This window comes from Sipha flava, unplaced genomic scaffold (genome assembly GCF_003268045.1).
Source record: "Sipha flava isolate LNK unplaced genomic scaffold, YSA_version1 42_pilon_pilon, whole genome shotgun sequence".
Classification (NCBI taxonomy): domain Eukaryota; kingdom Metazoa; phylum Arthropoda; class Insecta; order Hemiptera; family Aphididae; genus Sipha; species Sipha flava.
Window position 1 is genome coordinate 655,274 of NW_020273159.1, and position 19,043 is coordinate 674,316.

At 27.2% G+C, this 19,043-nt stretch overlaps 4 protein-coding genes across 6 annotated transcripts; 2 read left to right on the plus strand and 2 right to left on the minus strand.

The window, feature by feature from the left end:
- Positions 1–2,805: 2,805 nt before the first annotated feature.
- On the minus strand, positions 2,806–4,478 carry LOC112689107. The gene is made up of 3 exons (XM_025562630.1): positions 4,457–4,478; positions 4,194–4,350; positions 2,806–3,695 (listed from the first exon to the last, which is right to left on the minus strand). The coding sequence occupies exons 1-3, from the start codon at positions 4,476–4,478 to the stop codon at positions 3,557–3,559; spliced, it is 318 nt and encodes a 105-aa protein (XP_025418415.1). The 3' UTR covers positions 2,806–3,556.
- Positions 4,479–5,768: 1,290 nt separating this feature from the next.
- LOC112689126 (ATP-dependent RNA helicase DDX24) lies at positions 5,769–7,911 on the plus strand. The gene is made up of 2 exons (XM_025562661.1): positions 5,769–6,071; positions 6,140–7,911. Exon 2 carries the CDS (start codon positions 6,156–6,158, stop codon positions 7,773–7,775), a length of 1,620 nt encoding a protein of 539 aa, XP_025418446.1. The 5' UTR covers positions 5,769–6,071; positions 6,140–6,155; the 3' UTR covers positions 7,776–7,911.
- A 549-nt stretch (positions 7,912–8,460) lies between these two features.
- LOC112689244 (BAG family molecular chaperone regulator 2) lies at positions 8,461–9,735 on the plus strand. Of its 2 annotated transcripts, XM_025562850.1 has the most exons (4): positions 8,461–8,710; positions 8,850–8,861; positions 8,959–9,186; positions 9,246–9,647. In XM_025562850.1, the coding sequence occupies exons 3-4, from the start codon at positions 8,967–8,969 to the stop codon at positions 9,599–9,601; spliced, it is 576 nt and encodes a 191-aa protein (XP_025418635.1). In that variant the 5' UTR covers positions 8,461–8,710; positions 8,850–8,861; positions 8,959–8,966; the 3' UTR covers positions 9,602–9,647. The 2 variants fall into 2 exon arrangements, with proteins under 2 accessions (XP_025418635.1, XP_025418634.1); XM_025562849.1 differs by having other exon boundaries at positions 8,467–8,861; positions 9,246–9,735.
- Positions 9,736–17,802, minus strand: LOC112689243 (ras-related protein Rab-23). 2 transcript variants are annotated; one of them, XM_025562847.1, is made up of 7 exons: positions 17,586–17,802; positions 13,613–13,679; positions 13,417–13,538; positions 11,461–11,623; positions 10,897–10,976; positions 10,210–10,388; positions 9,736–9,944 (listed from the first exon to the last, which is right to left on the minus strand). In XM_025562847.1, the coding sequence occupies exons 2-7, from the start codon at positions 13,643–13,645 to the stop codon at positions 9,826–9,828; spliced, it is 696 nt and encodes a 231-aa protein (XP_025418632.1). In that variant the 5' UTR covers positions 13,646–13,679; positions 17,586–17,802; the 3' UTR covers positions 9,736–9,825. The 2 variants fall into 2 exon arrangements, with proteins under 2 accessions (XP_025418632.1, XP_025418633.1); XM_025562848.1 differs by lacking the exon at positions 17,586–17,802 and adding an exon at positions 17,459–17,579.
- Positions 17,803–19,043: the final 1,241 nt, after the last annotated feature.

Below are 19,043 nucleotides of genomic sequence, written 5' to 3' on the forward strand. Positions count from 1 at the left end.
ATATTTTTAGACGTTTTCTATTTTAAAGATTTAATATTTTTTTTTTAATAAAAAAAACTGAATAAAATTTCAAGAGAAGTGTTTAGACCAAATATTGTTGGTTCTTTAGTAGAGTGATAAGGGGGGGGGGGCAGAATGATTAAGCCTAGGGTCGCCAAAACGCTAAATCCGCCATTGCTTGTAGATCCGTCTAGAATTTAGAAAGGAATACATATCATATTATCTTAAACGCGATTATATATTACAGTAATTATTTACTGAACGAATACTAATATTTATTTATTTACGAATGGTTTTGTGTGGAATGAACAATTTCTTCACTTTATCGAATTTTCCATTTGCAAGTTTTAAATAATCAACCCATTTCACGTTTCTATGTCATCGTACCGTACCTACGCTATCGTGTTTTCTATAAATTTAAAACAAATTCCTACAATACACGGGATACCGAGTGGAACAAAGCGACTGAAATATTTCCTTGCAAAAAACGTACTGTTATATTTTTTCATAATATAATTCAACAGTTTGTACGATATTACGGTTATACGTTATTTGTACTTGTGTTATTGCCACTTTTATACTTCGACTTACAGACTATAATCAACTATAATTAAAATAAAATAAGTATCATATGCAGTAAATTCAGGAGCAATATTAATGGCTACAAGGATAAGAAAATTTAATTATCTAGAACTTAAATTTATATATAATATAATAATAATATTCTATAATAATTAAATTTATGCCATCGCGTTATATATTTTTGTGTTAATAATTTTTGAATTTTAAATGTTTTGATTTTCCAATATTTGCTGTCAATAAATTTACATTTGTTAACCAAATGCTCCGTGGTACGTTAGCAATAATATCCTTCATAATGATCTCAAAATACCTGCTTTTTCTTTACTTGCTTCCACTATAAAAAATTCCACTTCAACAGCTTATTTCACTCAAATCCATAATATCGAATTTCTCTTTCGCTACTTTCCTGGTTAATTCTCTCTATCGTCCCAAGTGTAATTAGCCATGAGACCTCTTAGGCAAATTATTAAAAAAAAAAAAAAAACATGCTTAAAACATAATCTAATTGGCTAAAGCCATTTCTCTTTAAAAATTAGATACCATTTTCCTCCACTTTACATTTCCATCAATCAGGAATTATAAATAAAAATAGGTAATGTTTATATTTTTATACAAATTAAATAATTAACAAAATGTGTTTATATGAATAAAAATAGGTAATTTCATACTTTATTTGTGTTCCTTATTACTGCGATACAGGGCTGTATTTAGTGTAAAGAAAAAGAGCATGGGCCAGGGGCGCAATTTTAAAAGGGGCATAAATTTCAACACAACTTATATAATATTTTTCACGAAATATGAAGAAGATATAGTTAAAATAATTTCATTTGATAATGGCATGGATAAATTTGCCTCTATAAAAGCAAGAGAAGTATCATTGTAATATTGTATTAAATAAATTAAAAATCATCTAACACAATTGTAAATCAAAAACATTTGAAGAAAATTACATGTTTTTATAATGTATTGATTGTTTATATTTTAAAGTAATATAAATGGTTATTAGAGTTTATTAGTAATTATTACCTAGTATATTATGTTTTTATACATGTTTTATATAATATATAAATATTTGATATATTATATCAAATAATTTTTTGTAAAAAAAATGCAAAATTCCCATGGGGGTCGCAAATTCAGTGATTCGCCAGGGGCACCACCAGACCTCAATACGGCCCTGTTGCGATATTGCAGTTCTACGAACACCTTTAAAATGAATTGTATACATTTATACACTATCTAATATATTATTGATAATTCAGAAGTGTGTGACAACGATATTTTACATATTTTATATTAAAATCTCCCTAAACATTTTTAGTGATATACCTTAATTGTCTAAATCAGTGGTTTTCGACCTTTTTTTTGTTTGTAACACCCTAAAGTATTTTCTAAAATGTTGTGGCACCCCAGTTGAGAATTACTGATCCAGTGCTGTCTCAAGCTTTAGTGAAATTCTAGGCAAAAGCAGTAAAATGTTCTTACACCTAGAATACCTCAAAATTAAAATATTTGTATATGGTTATAATATTTACAATATAGAGTATAATAAGAATGACTAGAAAGTTTCATATGAAGTTAGTATATTTGAAATGTAGCACGTAACTCTATATAGTTAATGTTTAACACTCGAAATACATTTTTTTAAATTATTTAATAATTACTCATAAACAAGTGAGTCACAAAAAACAAAACAATTGAAAACAACAACACAAACACGCTAAACTAACTAAACTAACGGATTAAATATATGCTAACAGTTATAACAATAATTAATGAACATTACTATATTGAATATTACTATATTCAACTGCAATGTAATAGTCATATAATAAATAAAAAATAAAATAAATAAATGCATAAAAAAATGCCAACACTTACTCGTATTTTTAATTTATTTCGTTGCCTATTGGAAAATAAAGCATTCCAAATAAATACATAGGTAATAATTTATATGAAAATTGTCTATCCATCAACAAAAAAAAATTCACATTTTAATTTTAAAGTAACTGCAAGTACATTTAATGTAAATTGTACAACATACATTTATATAATAAAATAAAAACTATCGACTTTTTTTTATTATTTAAAAAAGTATTAATAATGAATACAATAGTCAAGAAAAATGTATTATTTATTAATTAAGTATTAACAATTTTATACTTAATAAGAATGGACTTAAATACATTTTGGTTTTGGGAACAAAAATTACAATTAGAACTTGTATAAATACCTAGTTCACATAGTTATCTCAAGTCAACTGTGCAGATCCAAAATATGTAATCTAATTACCATTATCTATATAAGTGCATATTAATACTTGCCAATATCATACCCACTTTATATTACTCATATTATCTTCTCCTAGTAGATATAAATAGTATATATAGGTATATCACATTTGTTGTTATTTTTTTAAAATTATTATTATACTAGCTGAACCCGTTTTTGACGCATTATACAGTCGTTATCATTTTTTTTTTAATTTAAAATATGAGCAGCAATTCGTATTTTGATTTTTGATGGTTGAAACCCAATTAACTTTATATTTAACTTTAAACAATGTAGGTCGTAGGCGCAATGAGATATATTGTGGTACACAATGTCTTTCATGCTATTAAGATAAGACCAGAAAATGTATGACTTTTCTTAATATGTAGTATTCCAAAACTGTTAAATATAATAGGTACTTTATTATAGTACAGTGCTGTACTACTTTCATAGTACTATGATAAATATCCAAATACAAAAATATAAACAAAGAATTGTTGCAAGACTGGTATTATATATTTTCCTAATAAATTGTCAAGAAAGAATCTTTCTTCAAATAGCTATCAATATCTATTCAAATCATTCTCAATGATAAATGCTGTAAGTAGCTCATCCAGTTAGTAGAGACAGCACAAGAGCAAATATCTTATCAATTATCATAATATTATAATCGTCATAATAAAAAGACACTATTTACCAGTAATTATTTCTTGGACTTTCTTAGGAATGGAAGATATTTTACTTTGTTGTAATGCCCTCTATGTGTCTTATAATATTTGATTTCTACATTTCCACATTTTTTAACTACTACTTGTATGTACGAAGGACAGAATTTATCTAAAATTATTATTAAACACAATTTTGACTAAATTTTATTTATATTACATTCAAAGTTTAGTATCTATTAAAACCAAAATTAAATACAAAATATGATATAAATTAATTAGCTATTAGACTCTAATAATTAGAGAAATAGATGATAGATGGAATTTTTCATCTCAGAATAATATATTGAAAACAAAACATATAAATTAATTAGTTATTAGAGGAATAGATCATAGATGAGATTTGTCATCTTAGAATAATATAATGAAAACAAGTTTGTATAAACAATAATTTTTAATTTTTTAAAACATTAGGTACATAATAATTTATGGTTATATCATAAGAGATGAACTATTTCATGTATTCCATAAACACCAAAGACTTGACTTGAAGATCAATTAACAGCAAACAACAGATAAAACAATAAAACAATTACAATGTCACGATTATATACAACAGTTAAACATAATTACAAATTTCAGTAATTAATTAATGTATATTACTGATTTTGTCACTTGCCCATTTTACATGAACCAATAATTTTCATGATACGTTTTCCAATAGCCTTGCTTGAAAAGATTCTAGAATGATGGCAATAATAAACACTCATGGCTAAAGTTTTATTTTTGTTAAATCTTGTCTCCCTTTTTTTTAAAAAAACACAGCGAAGAACTTACTTCTTAAATTGTTTTCCACTCTTCAAACTCTAAACAATTATGATAAATCAAAATATTGATTTCATAAATAAGTTAGTGAAAAATTCAAGTAGTATATTTACCCTGAAATGAAACAAAATTCATATTAATTATATTTAATTAAATTTCTACATCTATCAATGGTCTTGAAGTTTTAATGGTGCATCCCTTCATGTGTAATTTTATATGTCCAATTAAATTGCATTTTTTACTAAATTGACGATTACAATGTACATACTCAAATATATTTGAATAAATCAACTCGCAAAAAAAATTAAAAAATTTCAAATTGAAAAAAACGTTTTGCCATTAAAATGTTTAATGATTATAATATGATAATTGATAAGATATTTGTTCTTATGCTGTTTCTCGAGAGGATCGCAACAGCAATGTGAGCGTTTTTCGGAGCAGTTATCATAACTAAAATTATTGATAGTTTCATTATCATTCTGTGTTTGTTATCACTAATATATAATATCAAATAGGTATATTATTTTTATATTACTACACTATTATATTATATATATAATATATATATATATATATATATATATATATTATATTATATATATATATATATATATTAATATAGTATATCGATGGCATTTTGTTGAAAGGTCGTATACCACAAAAAATCGAAAAATGAGTTTTTGGTATCAAAATTTTCAGAAAAAATAGGCGCATAATTTGTAATATTGAGGCGGTTAAAAATATTAAGAATTATTCTTATATAGCGGATATAAGTTATCCAAACGCCCTAAAGAATATATATATATATTTTAACGGAGAATTTTAAAAGGGATTGATTACAGGAATTGCTAGTGGTTTTATCGAATAAACTAAGCATTTGAACGATAATTGTTATCAAATTATCAACATGCCTACTATATAACTAACCGACCTTAGCGGTATCATTTTTAAAAACTCTATTTTGTTTTTCCTGAACAATTTCAATTATGTGGTATACGCCCTTTCAACAAAACACCATCGATATATAATTGGTTTTTTTCTATATGCGACACTGAACTGGTCTTATAACACAATGAAAAAATCAAGGTGCCTCAGCTTAAAAAAATTGAGGAATCAAAATCCATTGAATTTATTTTACTGTATACATTTGAGAGAATATTAAGATCAGTGGCACCGGAACTATTTTTTAAATTATACTTATTTTCAAAATTATAGTTTTGTCCCCCTTATATTTGAAAGGTCAATTTCCCCCGCCCCCTTATCTGATGACACTGCAGACATAAGGTTAATTGAAATATAACGAATATTCTAATTCACTGTAAATATTAATAGAGAGCTAATAACGTCAGAGTTTAAATTGTTTATCATATTTATAGATTTTATATTATATTTAGTGATAACAAACGCAGAATGATAATGAAACTCGTTAATTTCAGCCATAATAACTGCTCCGAAAAACTAGCTCACGTTGCTGTCGCGATCCTCTCGTGTCTCTACCATCGAACTCTGTATGATAATATAGAATTATATCATATAGAATTTAATGGTCTCTAGGCGCTCGTGTCTAGAAGTTTGTGAATAAAACTAACCTCGAATAGTTCTCACGTGCCTAAAATGTTGATAACTACTATCAACATCATATTACAAGTAGTAAATAATGTTACGGAATATTTAGATTTAGATTCGTTTTATATTATAAGATTTTTATACCCGTATTGATATATAAAGGTATTACATTTGTAAACAACTAATTTATAATTTTTTTGTGTAGAATTAATCTCAATTTTTTTTATTAGGTCATTATAAATAACTATGGATAGTTGGGAGTCACTGAATATTCAGCCTGAAATATTAAATGCTCTAAAGTTAAAAAATTTTACAAAGCCTACAAAAATTCAATTGGAATCAATTCCTCCTGCTATTCATGATCAGAGAGACATACTCGGAGCTGCAGAAACTGGCAGTGGTAAGACTTTAGCATTTGCAATACCTATTTTAAATGGGATTCTTAAAGCAAGATTAGCTGATAAAGTTTCGGATTACTCAGATTCGGATCTAAATTCAAACTTGAATTCAGATTCTGAAAATGAGAGTGAACCGGAAGTCCTGGAAGAGCTTGATGAAAATGGTTTGGGTTGTGTAGCTGTTGTTAATTTACCATCAGATAATATTGTAAGTACAAACAAGAAACTATGGGCTGTTATACTTGTGCCTACCCGTGAGTTAGCCATGCAAGTAAAAAATCACATTGATGATGTAGCGAAATTCTCCGATATAACTATTGCAGCCATTGTCGGTGGAATGTCTAGTGAAAAACAAGAAAGAATTTTAAAGAAAGGCCCAGAAATTGTTGTTGCAACTCCAGGACGTCTTTGGGAATTAGTGCAGAGAAATGAGCCACATTTAATGCACTTGAATAAAGTAAAGTATTTTGTTATTGATGAAGCGGATCGTATGGTTGAGACTGCTCATTTTCCTGAGTTACATCTTATGCTAGAAAAAATTAATTTGAAAAGAAATAATAAACGACAGAATTTTGTGTTTTCTGCAACACTTACAATGGTTCATAAAGCACCATATAGGGTGAACATTAAACATAAAAAAAAAATTAAAAAAAATTTGTCCCCAGAAGATAAATTGAAAAGTTTAATACAACTTATTGGCATGAAGAATCCACATGTAGTAAATCTTACTACTGCAAATTGTGTTACCAGTTCAGTAAAAGAAATGCAAGTTATGTGTTCGGTTATGGAAAAGGATGGGTATTTATATTATTTTTTGAAACAAAATCCCGGTAGAAGTTTAGTGTTTTGCAATAGTATAAGTTGTGTAAAAAGACTTGCAAGTGTCTTAAGTATACTTAAATTAAATCCATTACCTATACATTCAAATATGATTCAGAAACAAAGACTTAAAAATTTAGATAAATTTCGAGCCAATGACCATGGATTATTACTTGCAACCGATGTAGCTGCAAGAGGTCTTGACATTGTTGGTGTTAATCATGTAATTCATTATGATGTTCCAAGAACTGCTGAAATATATGTACATCGTAGTGGTCGTACAGCTAGAGCATCAAATGTTGGTTTATCACTTTTAATATGTACCCCGAATAAAAAGAATATTTACCTAAATGTGTTAAGAACTATGAAAAGGGAAAAAGAATTACCTAAATTAGAAGTAGAAATGTCAAATATTCGAAAGTTCCTTGTTGGTGTTAAACTTGCACAAGAAATATCCATGATGGAAGATAAAGTAAAGAAAGAATCAGCATCTACAAGTTGGTTTAATAAAGCTGCTGAAGAAATGGAAATTTTATTAGATGAAGATGAAATGCCAAAGGGAATGGGTACAAGTGATCTACAAAAACATAAAAAACAAATTAACTCTAAACGTAAACAATTAGAAAGGCTTTTATCTATAGTAAAATAATTATTTGTTTATATTTATACATTATATTTTTATATAAATAAAAGTTCTTACTAATATTCAATTAAATTTTATTTAGAATACAAATGTATTTCTATTGCTACATTTAATCAATTCAATACATTCAATTAAGATTGCTTTAAACTTTTAAGTATATCTGGTGTGATAAAATATTGAAGTATTATAATATTACATAGTTGAATCTCTGGTACATTACACAAATATAAAATTTTTTGTTATTAATTTAAAATTTTTTTTTAATTTTTTTTTGATCAATCGTTTGAAAGTCGTTACATACTTCGTATGTAATAAGAAATACAATTTTATGTTTTGAAGTACGATTTTACATTTTTAAATTAAATTTATTATATGAATATGAGTTCTATTCGTTTATTTAAAAATATAAATATTTTAAATAACGAGAACGAATTTTTTGAACTACTAGCATGAACTTTATGTTTTTATTTTATATAATTTGTGACACTATGAGTCAGTTCTCAACACATATATATATCTATAGTTCTCAACCGTCTTATCTCGTACAATTTCAAGTAAAAACAATTTTGCTATAGATTATGATGGAATAATATTCTATATTCTATTTTCAATGATTTTGCGTAACAAAAATGTATAACTCGATTGTAAATGATATAAATTAATCATATAGATTGCGCTGAAACACAACAGAGGTTTTATGTACTGTTTCTCGAATGTTCGAGTTTCGATTTGCGTCGCATTGCGAGAATCGATTGTTACTTATCAGTGTTGTTGACGTTGTTGTGCTCTCCGTGTCTCGGTATTTCCTATGTGTTCAATGGTACCTCTATAATAGTGTACTGCATTCTGTACAACTGGTTCGTGTTCCTTTTATCGCCGTAATTTTCTCCTGTATTCACGTAGATGTTAAAAATAAGATACACTGTGGCTTTCAGTATTTTGTAAGTGTACTGAAATATTTGAATATAAATTAATCGTCGTTTATAATTTGCACTTTTATTACTCCACGTATTTATCGCAATATTTTATGTGAATTCACGAGCATTTCGAAATCGTTTGACGTTCATTTGCCGTTTTCAGAATCAGCTAAAAGTAAGTGAATTTTGTGATAACGATGGGTTTTTTTAATTGAATAATAGCAACCTAGTTGTGTTACACCTACCTTTATTTTTATTTTTCAATGCGATAGCACTTATAATGGATACTGCGGGTGAGGTGATTACTGTTACTAGTCCTACCGATGATGATGATAAACCATCCAAATCCAAACAATACCTGATTGCAATGTTGGATCGTTCTGAAATGATAATTGAAAACATACGCAAAGAAGCTTTGAAGATGGCTGAAGATTTAGATAATGTTTACAACAATGTAGATGCTGTGAGGAATTCTAAATCTTTGAACTATCTAAGTGATGGTACGTTTTGATTTAAAACTATTAATGAATTACTATTAAATTTTTTTATACCGTTTTAGTTGATAGAGAAGATATCCATCAGTTTGCTGATCGAATTATCAGCCGATGTGACACTGTTAACATAAATGTGCATACTACTAGAAGTGATAGCCAGCAAAATTGTTTAGAGGAAATCAACGTAATGATTGACAAAATAGTCAATACATTAAAGGATGATCCTGACAATGCTAAGTTTACATGTCAATCATATATAGCTTCTTGCGGTTCATCGGAAAGTCAGTCAGGAAGTAAGATTTTTGAAACCGCCGTCTTAGGATGTACACTGGATGATCAAAAACGTATTTACAAACGACTTCATGGGCTGTTGGATTATATCGTTCATACAACTAATGTTACAGAATTTGATAGTGAATAACTCGACAGCAATGTCAGTATTGACCATTAGTATTCTCAACTTATAACCATTCCTTGTTATTGAACTTATTAATAATTAATTTCTTGTCAATATATCAAATCTTAAATAAAAAATTTTTCTTAACAAGGACAAAGTGATACAATTTTTTTTTTTTTATTATTATTTTTAATTTTTAATTTCTTAATTAACATTTGTTATACAGGAAAAGTAATCATTGGAAATTTTTATGGTATGACACAAGAGTTCTTAAATATATTTTTTTTCTTTTGTCTCATTTTTCCTGATCTTAATTTAATTGTTGTAGAAGAATTTCTGTTATGATATGGAACTGCACCAAATGAACCTAAAATAGTAATAATATTAATATTAATGATAATAATAATAAAAACATTTGTTTATTACAATTATATGAGTATAATAATTAAACTGTATAAGTAGTTCTTTTTTATTTATAAGATCAATAAGCTTTATTGATATATTATTTTATAGTATTTGGTTATCTATTTCAGAATGTCAGCACATTTAAATGTTATTTTTTGACTGTCTCTATTAAATGTATTAATTTAAAGGCTTATTAATAAATATAAAAATGTTTTTAAAAGAAATACCTATAGTGTATGTTTGATGTATTCCATTTCCTGACATGTACTCTTGTTCTTCTTTTTGTATTTCCATCAAACATCGTGTGGCTAAATATCTGAATACATTATTGACATTGACGTCATCTTTAACTGATGTACATATTAGCTTGCATCCTAATGATCGAGCAAGCATATCAACTTCTTGGCTAAAAATAGTTAAATTATGGTTTCACTGTACTTAAAAATAATGTGTAGGGGTACTAATATAACATACAAATAAATAGTTAATTATTAAACAATATTTAAAGTAATTATATATTATATAATCACAATGTAATTATTGAATTTATTTAATTATATCTCAAACACTTATCATTTTATTGATTATTTTTCGTATAAAATATATTTATTATAAATATGTATATTACATGCTTCATAGATTCAAGTAGTTAATTTTAATATGAAAATATTCAATTTATTTTGATTAATTATAAAGTAAATTATAATCTACTCAAGTTAAGATTACATATACTCGTTTTTTATATGTATTAAAGGGATAATAGTTCAGTGGTAGGGAAAATTAATAGGCTAGTCTGTACACATAGTCACCATTATTTTTAATGGGGAAAGTTTGTGGGGTTACAACCTGTTTCCATTGCCTGGTGAACTCTTAACTTGAATAGAGTATAGTAACAGAAAATAATAAATATTTACGGATCAACTTGACTGCGTTCAATTAAATCTATTTTATTTTGAACAATAACTGTTGGTATTTTTCCACATTCATCTTCTACCTAAAAAAATACATACAATTTAAGGTTCTAGAATATTTATAACCAAGTAACTTTATATTAGAATTAATTAGTTAAATTTAATAAAAATGTATTTTAAAAATGTTGTTATATAACTTACTCTAATTGTAGATAATATGAATACACCGAAGAGAAGAATCAAGATAATTACTATTAAGTACCAAAACCCTTTAAAAATGATAAAGAAATTAGTATTTATAATGAAGTATTTATTTAAATACAACACAAATTACTAAGTTATATAGTCGTAGTTTAATATTACAATTATAACATTATGTATGAAAATAAAAAAAATAAAAAATAAAAATGTAAGTAAAATATAGAGATCTATATAGATATTTAACCAAATCATAACAAAGAAGAATAATACCTAGTAAAATACAAGCATACATAACTATAAATATTTTTAAGAAAATTATTATTTATACCAATCTAACCACCAGAAAAATATGTAGTTAAATAGAACCTTGATTTTCCATGAATGAATAGCTTCAAAAGAATCTCTATCTGTTGTTGAGAATGCCAATACACATGCTTGAGCTCCTCTGTAATAGGCTTTGGTAATGGCGTCAAATTCTTCTTGGCCAGCTGTATCCCATAGCATTAACCTTACATCTTCTCCGTTGCATCTAAATCAAAATAGGAACAGTTTAATGAAAATATTATTATATAATATATATAATATATTATTCAATATTTCAAACATTTATCATAAAATTATTTTATATATTTAATCAATGTTAGTACAGTCAATTTCTGATAATATAATTTTAATAATTGTTCATTATTCTGTAGACTAAACATTTATATAATACTTATATATTTAAAATATAAAGCATAATTGATTATCAATATTGTGTACCTATTCATTATTATACTTATTTTTCTAGACTGGAATAAGTCTATAAATATATATTTTATCAATCACAATTTACAAGGAATTTTCATTAATTTAGTAGGTATTCCATATTGAAATATAATTATTGTAAATTATTATAAATATAGCTATTGTTAATGAAAACATAGATTTACTTTATATTATATAATACTTATATATAAGGCTACATTAAATTAATTAAATTAGAGAAAAATATACTGGATTTTAACAAAATTGAATTTCTGTTTTCTTTGTAACTTAAAATATAATAATTGTAAAGACACGCAATTTTCACTGAATGCTGATTTCAAGGTTTGCTATAGGTAGTTGGTATAATTTCTAAGATTTTTTTTGGAAATGTCAACAAAATAATTTTGGTTTGATAAAGTCTTGAAGTAATTAAAAGTTCCTCATATATATATACATTACTGATTAAAACAATTGAGCCTAATATCAAAAAAACAAAATTTACGAGCGTTTAAATATTAAATTTTGAAAAAAAAAAAAAACAGTAAAAATCAAGAAAATTTACTACTCGTATATTTTTGGAGTTAAAAGTCCCCTCAAAAATTGAATACAAGATCTTTTTATAAAATTTTACTTGAAGTGAAAAAAAAACTGGAAATTTATATTAATGATTTATAAGCAATATAAAATAAAATGTTGCCGAACTTGAATATTTCAACGAATTTCCATTAAATGATATTAGTATATTAGTCAAAAATATTTCATAATGTTGAAATATTTTAACGCATTTTTCCTGTTCATAGGTACTTGAATTTTTTAATTTTTTCAGCATTTTAGATGCCTTTTATTTGTTGTAATAATTAGAATATTAAAAATCCAACCTAGGTACTTTATACGAAATTTGGTTCTTCTAATACATCAATTATCTTAGGAAAATAATTGATCCACTTAATATCTTTCACTCAAAATCATTTTTACAGAGCAATGGTATATTACTATCGTGTTTAAAATATCAATACAACAATACCATTTACCCATCTCTGTATCTCGCCTGACCATGGAGTTTTGCTCTTTTTTTAATATTTGGCACACAAAAAAAATTTGAATTTTCAAATTTATTAGAAATAATAAATATGACTTAAAATCCAAAAAAATAAGTTTATAGCCTATGACTATATTTCAAATTAGTAGACGCAATAGCCTTCAACATATGTACTCAGATATTGATGATAACAATTATTATTTTTTGTATTTATCTTAGGTAGTTACAATCTAACACGATTTATCTAGAACCTATTAAATAATGAATGAATATTAAATTATAATACATTATTTTAAAAATATAGATAATATTTAACAGATAGTTGCATAATCATAACAATTAATGATTTTTGAGTGATTCTTAAAGAATATATATTTATTTTAAATTCTGTGATTTTACGTTCCGTAATATTACTTCCCGGATTTTTATTTTTAATTTCTCTCATAAATATATTATAATTACAAACTTTGCACAATTTTTATACAACGCTGCAGCTATAAATTAATAATACTAGGTTAACACAATTAGGTCTTTACTCTATTTGTCTCTCCAAGAAGTCGACTCCGATTGTTTTTTTATAGTCTCGGGTGAACGTTCCTCTGCAGTAACGTTGAATCATACTTGATTTTCCAACTGCGCCATTTCCCACGATCACCACCTTCAAAGTACATACATAAAACACAATTTAATTTACGTCATAAATACAGTTATAAAAATATTTAATATAAATACCTTTAATGCTATTTCTAAGTCTTCTTCCCTCATCACTCATAATTGTGTTCGTCCACAGCTTAATTTTCTATACATAATAAAAAATAAGAGCAATTAGACATTTACTTCAAATATATTATAAAATACAGTTTAGCAAAAATTTTCTTAAAATATATTATGATAAATATTAAATAATATAACTGATAATGAAATTAATAAATATTAGTTAATAATTCGTTTAAATCACATGGAAATAAAATTGAAATTGAATTTATTTAAAAATTGAAAATTTCTTTTACCGTAAGTTATTTTATATGAATAAGATACTTAAACATAATATATATTTTTATAGAGCAATAAAACAATTTTAACGTCATATTTCATGTCAAACCTACACAAATACACAACGTTATAATATATTATCGCCATACACCGAATACTTCAAAAAATAAATAACTTTTATATCATAAGTAACAAATTGAATTTCATCGAGGTGTAGGTAGTTTTACAAATAAATATATGGAGCTATTTAAGGACATGTTAACTCTCAATATAAATTTAAATAAATACATAATTTATAAAATATTCACTTATAGTTAATTATTTTTTAATGTGAACTGTTTTGTAAAAAATAAATAACATTATAAATGAGATTACATAGTGAATAGGACCAATAAAGCAATAGGTATGAAAAACAAACTTATTCGGGACTTAGGGTTCTAAAATTTCGACAGTGCAACCCAAGGGCATACCCAAGGGGGAGGGAGGTTCCGGATTCGGACCCACCCATTGAAATTTCTACTTACTCAAGGGTTTAATAGTAAATAGTATAATAATAGTATATAGTGTAATTTAATTTCCCATTATCTATTATTCCATTATATACAAAGTTCATAGATTATTTAATATATCTATAATGTATAAACCATACTATAGTATATAACAGTAATTTTTTAGTATTGAGTTAAACTATAGTTATAGTTAGAGAACAGATAAAATAAAAATGTTGGACCCCCTTCCACCATAAAAAAAATTCCTGCATACGTTCTTGATTCAAACTCTCCAATGAAATTCATCTATAAATTAACACTGCCATTATTGATATATATATTTATATATATATATTTCTTTAAAACGGGCGGTAACGATAATTCTGCAAATATTTGCAGTTTCTTAGAATTTAAAGTTTAGTACCCATAAACATTTATAAATATATAATTAAGAAACTTTAAAAAAATAATTCTGTATAAAACAAATCTAACCCAAAATCGTGAATATTATGTTAAGACGCAATATGTATTATAATATTTTATTGTTATTTTTGTTCGCGTTGTATCTTGAATAATAATTTAGTATGATATTTTAATCAATGTTAAAAGTGCTCATTACATCACCTCGACCATAAACTTATCAGTTAAAAGTCACTCTATCTCTATTCGAAGCGTTTGCTGATTGTATAAAATAATTTAAAGCACTCAACAACATAGGTTCGGAAGTATTCTAGGGAATTACTATATTTTAAACAATAATATTGAGAAAGAAAAACAAAAATACAACGACAACGACAACGAGGATGTATATGATGATGATGAGTCTCATTCAAGTACTATTATTATACACGACCGAGTCGTTGACCCGTCGATTTTTCACATGCCTGATATTTTATATACAAGTAGTGTGTACCTTCTGACGTGTATATATATATATATAAATGATTTTACGAGTCGGTACACATTATATGAGAAAATCATGGGCATAAATTATTATTATTATTATTATTATTATTTTGCTCATTTTAGGTATTAAACAAAACGCGTTATTCGGCTTATTGTTTTGTTCAAATCCGCATTATGTACGTATATTATTTAATTTACACGCGGCGCGGTTATACATGAGTTAACACGTCTAATAGTATGCACATATTTATAAATAATAATAATAGGTTAGCAAGTCCCGGGAAATGCAGTAGGTATCATATATTATAATATAGTGATTACATTGTATACATGGCGAAATATTATCCAGTAGGTAAAGTAAATAGTTTATACCTAATAACCGTTCAGTATATATAAGTAGATGACGATGGTCGCGGGAATATTATCAATCATTAACAAAGAAAAATGTTTACAAAAACATTTTTTGTTGAACTACCAACATTTATTAATTATCGAAGAAACGTTTTGCTTTTTACTAAATTAATTACCTATACATTTATGTATATATTAATATTTAAGTGATTTAAACTACATTAAAATGTTTAGTATAATAAAAAATAAATAAAATATCAAGCATACATCAATGATTAAACCTAAATGAATAGATTAAGCAAATTAAATTGTTATACATTGTAATTTTAGTAAGTATCATAATAGTTACATAGGAAGGTAACTTTTTAATGTTAACACGTTTCACTGCATTTGAATAGTACATAAACTATTTTGATTAAAATTAATTTTGAAATTAAATTTCAATTAAAAATAAATTTTAGGTACATATGTAATTATTGAATAATAATCATGTTATTATTATAATTTAATAAAAACATCACGAACTTCAGAGCGTCAATACTTATGAAAGTTGTTTGATTCGAATAGAGTAAATTATATGATAGTGCTAATGAAAAAGTTACTAATTATAATTCATAAGTTTCTCTTATAAATTTCTTATTATAATAAAATATTTGTACATTTTTTAGAAATACACACAGTATTCTAGGTTAAAATTGTAAAATCACTGATGACGAATAATAATTTCCAGAACAATTTTATAGTGTTTACAATGATTTCGAAAAAAAGGTTTTTACATTTTATGTATTATTGGCTTTAGATATTCAATAAACACCCATATACTAAAACGTGAAACAGAACAATTTATATAAACAATCTAAAACAATTTAATATTATTTTTGTAATTAATATGTGTAAACAAATGTAGTGAACTATAAATACAAAGATATGTTGTATATCTCATAGCATCGGTTATTTTATGTTGGTTTATTGCTCGCGAAATAAAATTGTGTTTAGTTCATTACAAACGCATCGATTTTCTAACGATAATAACAGAATTAACTTGTTGCATGATTTAGAGGTTTTTATAATACATTTAGAAACTTGTTTTCATTTGAAAATTGCAGCGTACTCACACACACACACACACACACACACACACACACACACACACACACACACACACACACACACACACACACACACACACACACACACACACACACACACACACTAATACACACTTACAATCTGTATATGGCAAATCAAGTGATATATATGTATACGTATGTCATATACGATCAAGTCGCAGTGTATAGAGCGTTTTAGTGAAAACAAATAAAACATTAACATAAACCACGTCACCGATGCGAACACAGCGGCACAGCGATATGAACAGCGTTCAAAGCGTATTGAAGTCTCCAGTGGACTATTATCATAACGGAGTAGACTTGAAATAATATTAAAATGGTGGAATAGTGCTCGCAAAAGAATAATATATCATTATTTGTGTCTCGTTCTGTGAGTGAGTGTACCTATATTTCATGGACTCACGATAACGAATTAAATGTAATAAATTATACGGGGTGGGCGGAATTTCCAAAATTAATTTCGAATATTGTGTCGCTGGTACAGAGGACGGTGTTCACGTCACGTATTTTTGTGGAAAAAATGATAGAATGATAGAGATAAATAGGAGTAATCAGCTAAATAGTTTGTTCGGTTGATGAATTCATGTTATTGCTGTTCTAAATATCTTTTCTTGAAGTCGAACGGATCTGGCGAGTCACGCGATTCAATGATCCATCGATTTCACGAGAGGCTTACATTATTGATCGTCGAAAGAGCCGCACTTTCTTACCTGTTGTACCGTGTGGACACGAAGGCATCCGGCATGACAGATATAGTACAATACCGGACCGTTGTTTAAGAGCCGATGCGCAAAACGCGAAAAACGAAGAAAATAAGTAAAATAAAACTGTATTTACCAACACGATGGCGACGAGACTAGGAACGCTTGCGAAGACCGTCGAGGTAGAATTATTTGGCTGTAACTATTAAAAGGATGTGTATAATTACCACTTCCCTTCTACGGGCTCGCGTGCAAACTACTATGTGATGGTAAACATCCGACGAACGAGGTGCCCAACAGCACTGTAGTATAGGGGCACACGGGCGTGGAAAAGCTATCAGCGATCGGCGGTGGTCCAATTACGGGGCTCGAAGGAATGTGAAACGGCAACAGGTATGAGAACAGGTGTAACATGTACCAGGTAATCTCATGGAAGAGCCGGCATACCGGTTGCGGGGGGACTGTTTGAATCGCGGTTAACGCGCCAACCATACCGCTCACGTAATAATGTAATCGTAACGCATTCGTGCACCAATTCGTCGATCGTTCTTTGAGCGCCTTTGGTTCGGTTTGAACTTTGCCTTTAGCTTTTAACCGCACGCATGAAACGTATTGAAATAGTACCAGACGAATTGCGCGTATAACGAAATAACTTGTAGTGTCATTGTCGAGTGACCGCGGACGTAATTAAATAACAGATAAGGTGGCCCAAACCTCCTTGATCTCGGAAACTCCTGGTCTCTTCTCCTCTAAATATGGTCCTCAAATACATAGAACTTTAGCCCAAAATATTATATGAATAGATAGAGTGGGTGCCTTCTTCTCCTTCATATCTTAAGGAGGTCTATGTCCTTTAACATCCGAATGTTTTGCTCTAAACTCTTTGTCCCCAACCGGCATTAGCACGCCGTTAGGACGTACTTCTCGGTGCGACGTGAAAATATTAAATCAATAGCAAAATATCGAGAGAGTGTAAAAACACAATGCTATTATACGTGTCAATAATATTTGTGCAGTGTAATAGGTATATAGAGTGTTATGTCATAAAAAACAATATGTCATACTACAGAATTTTAGACTCACAAATGTTTTTTTATTTTTCATAGATTTCATCTATCTGTGATTATTTTAAATGATTTGAGTGTCTTTAAAAACACGAACTTTCATTTTTCGTTCATCAGCTGGACATCTAAAGTAAACGTAAAAATAGTTACGTGCACGATCATTTGTGGTTGCTTAAAGTTATTATGAATGCCATTCACTTATTAACATACGATTGAAGATGAAACAGTTTAGGAAAAGTTTCTTTAACGTTTTAAATTACTACAGTCAACGTTATCATTATTATTTACGTCATTAAATTTGTTAGCATTTATTAACTAATATAACTTAATGTTTCTAATAGAATAATTCATAATTATTGTTATTTTTGGAACTTCCATTGAAGTCTTGAATATATAATTTAATAGATTATGTATATTTCATATGTGTTCAGCAAATAATATTAGATTCATCATACGTTTTCATCACTGTTCACTTGACCACTATAAGTTCATTAAAATAATATAGTTGTGTTGATCATGTGTGGATATGA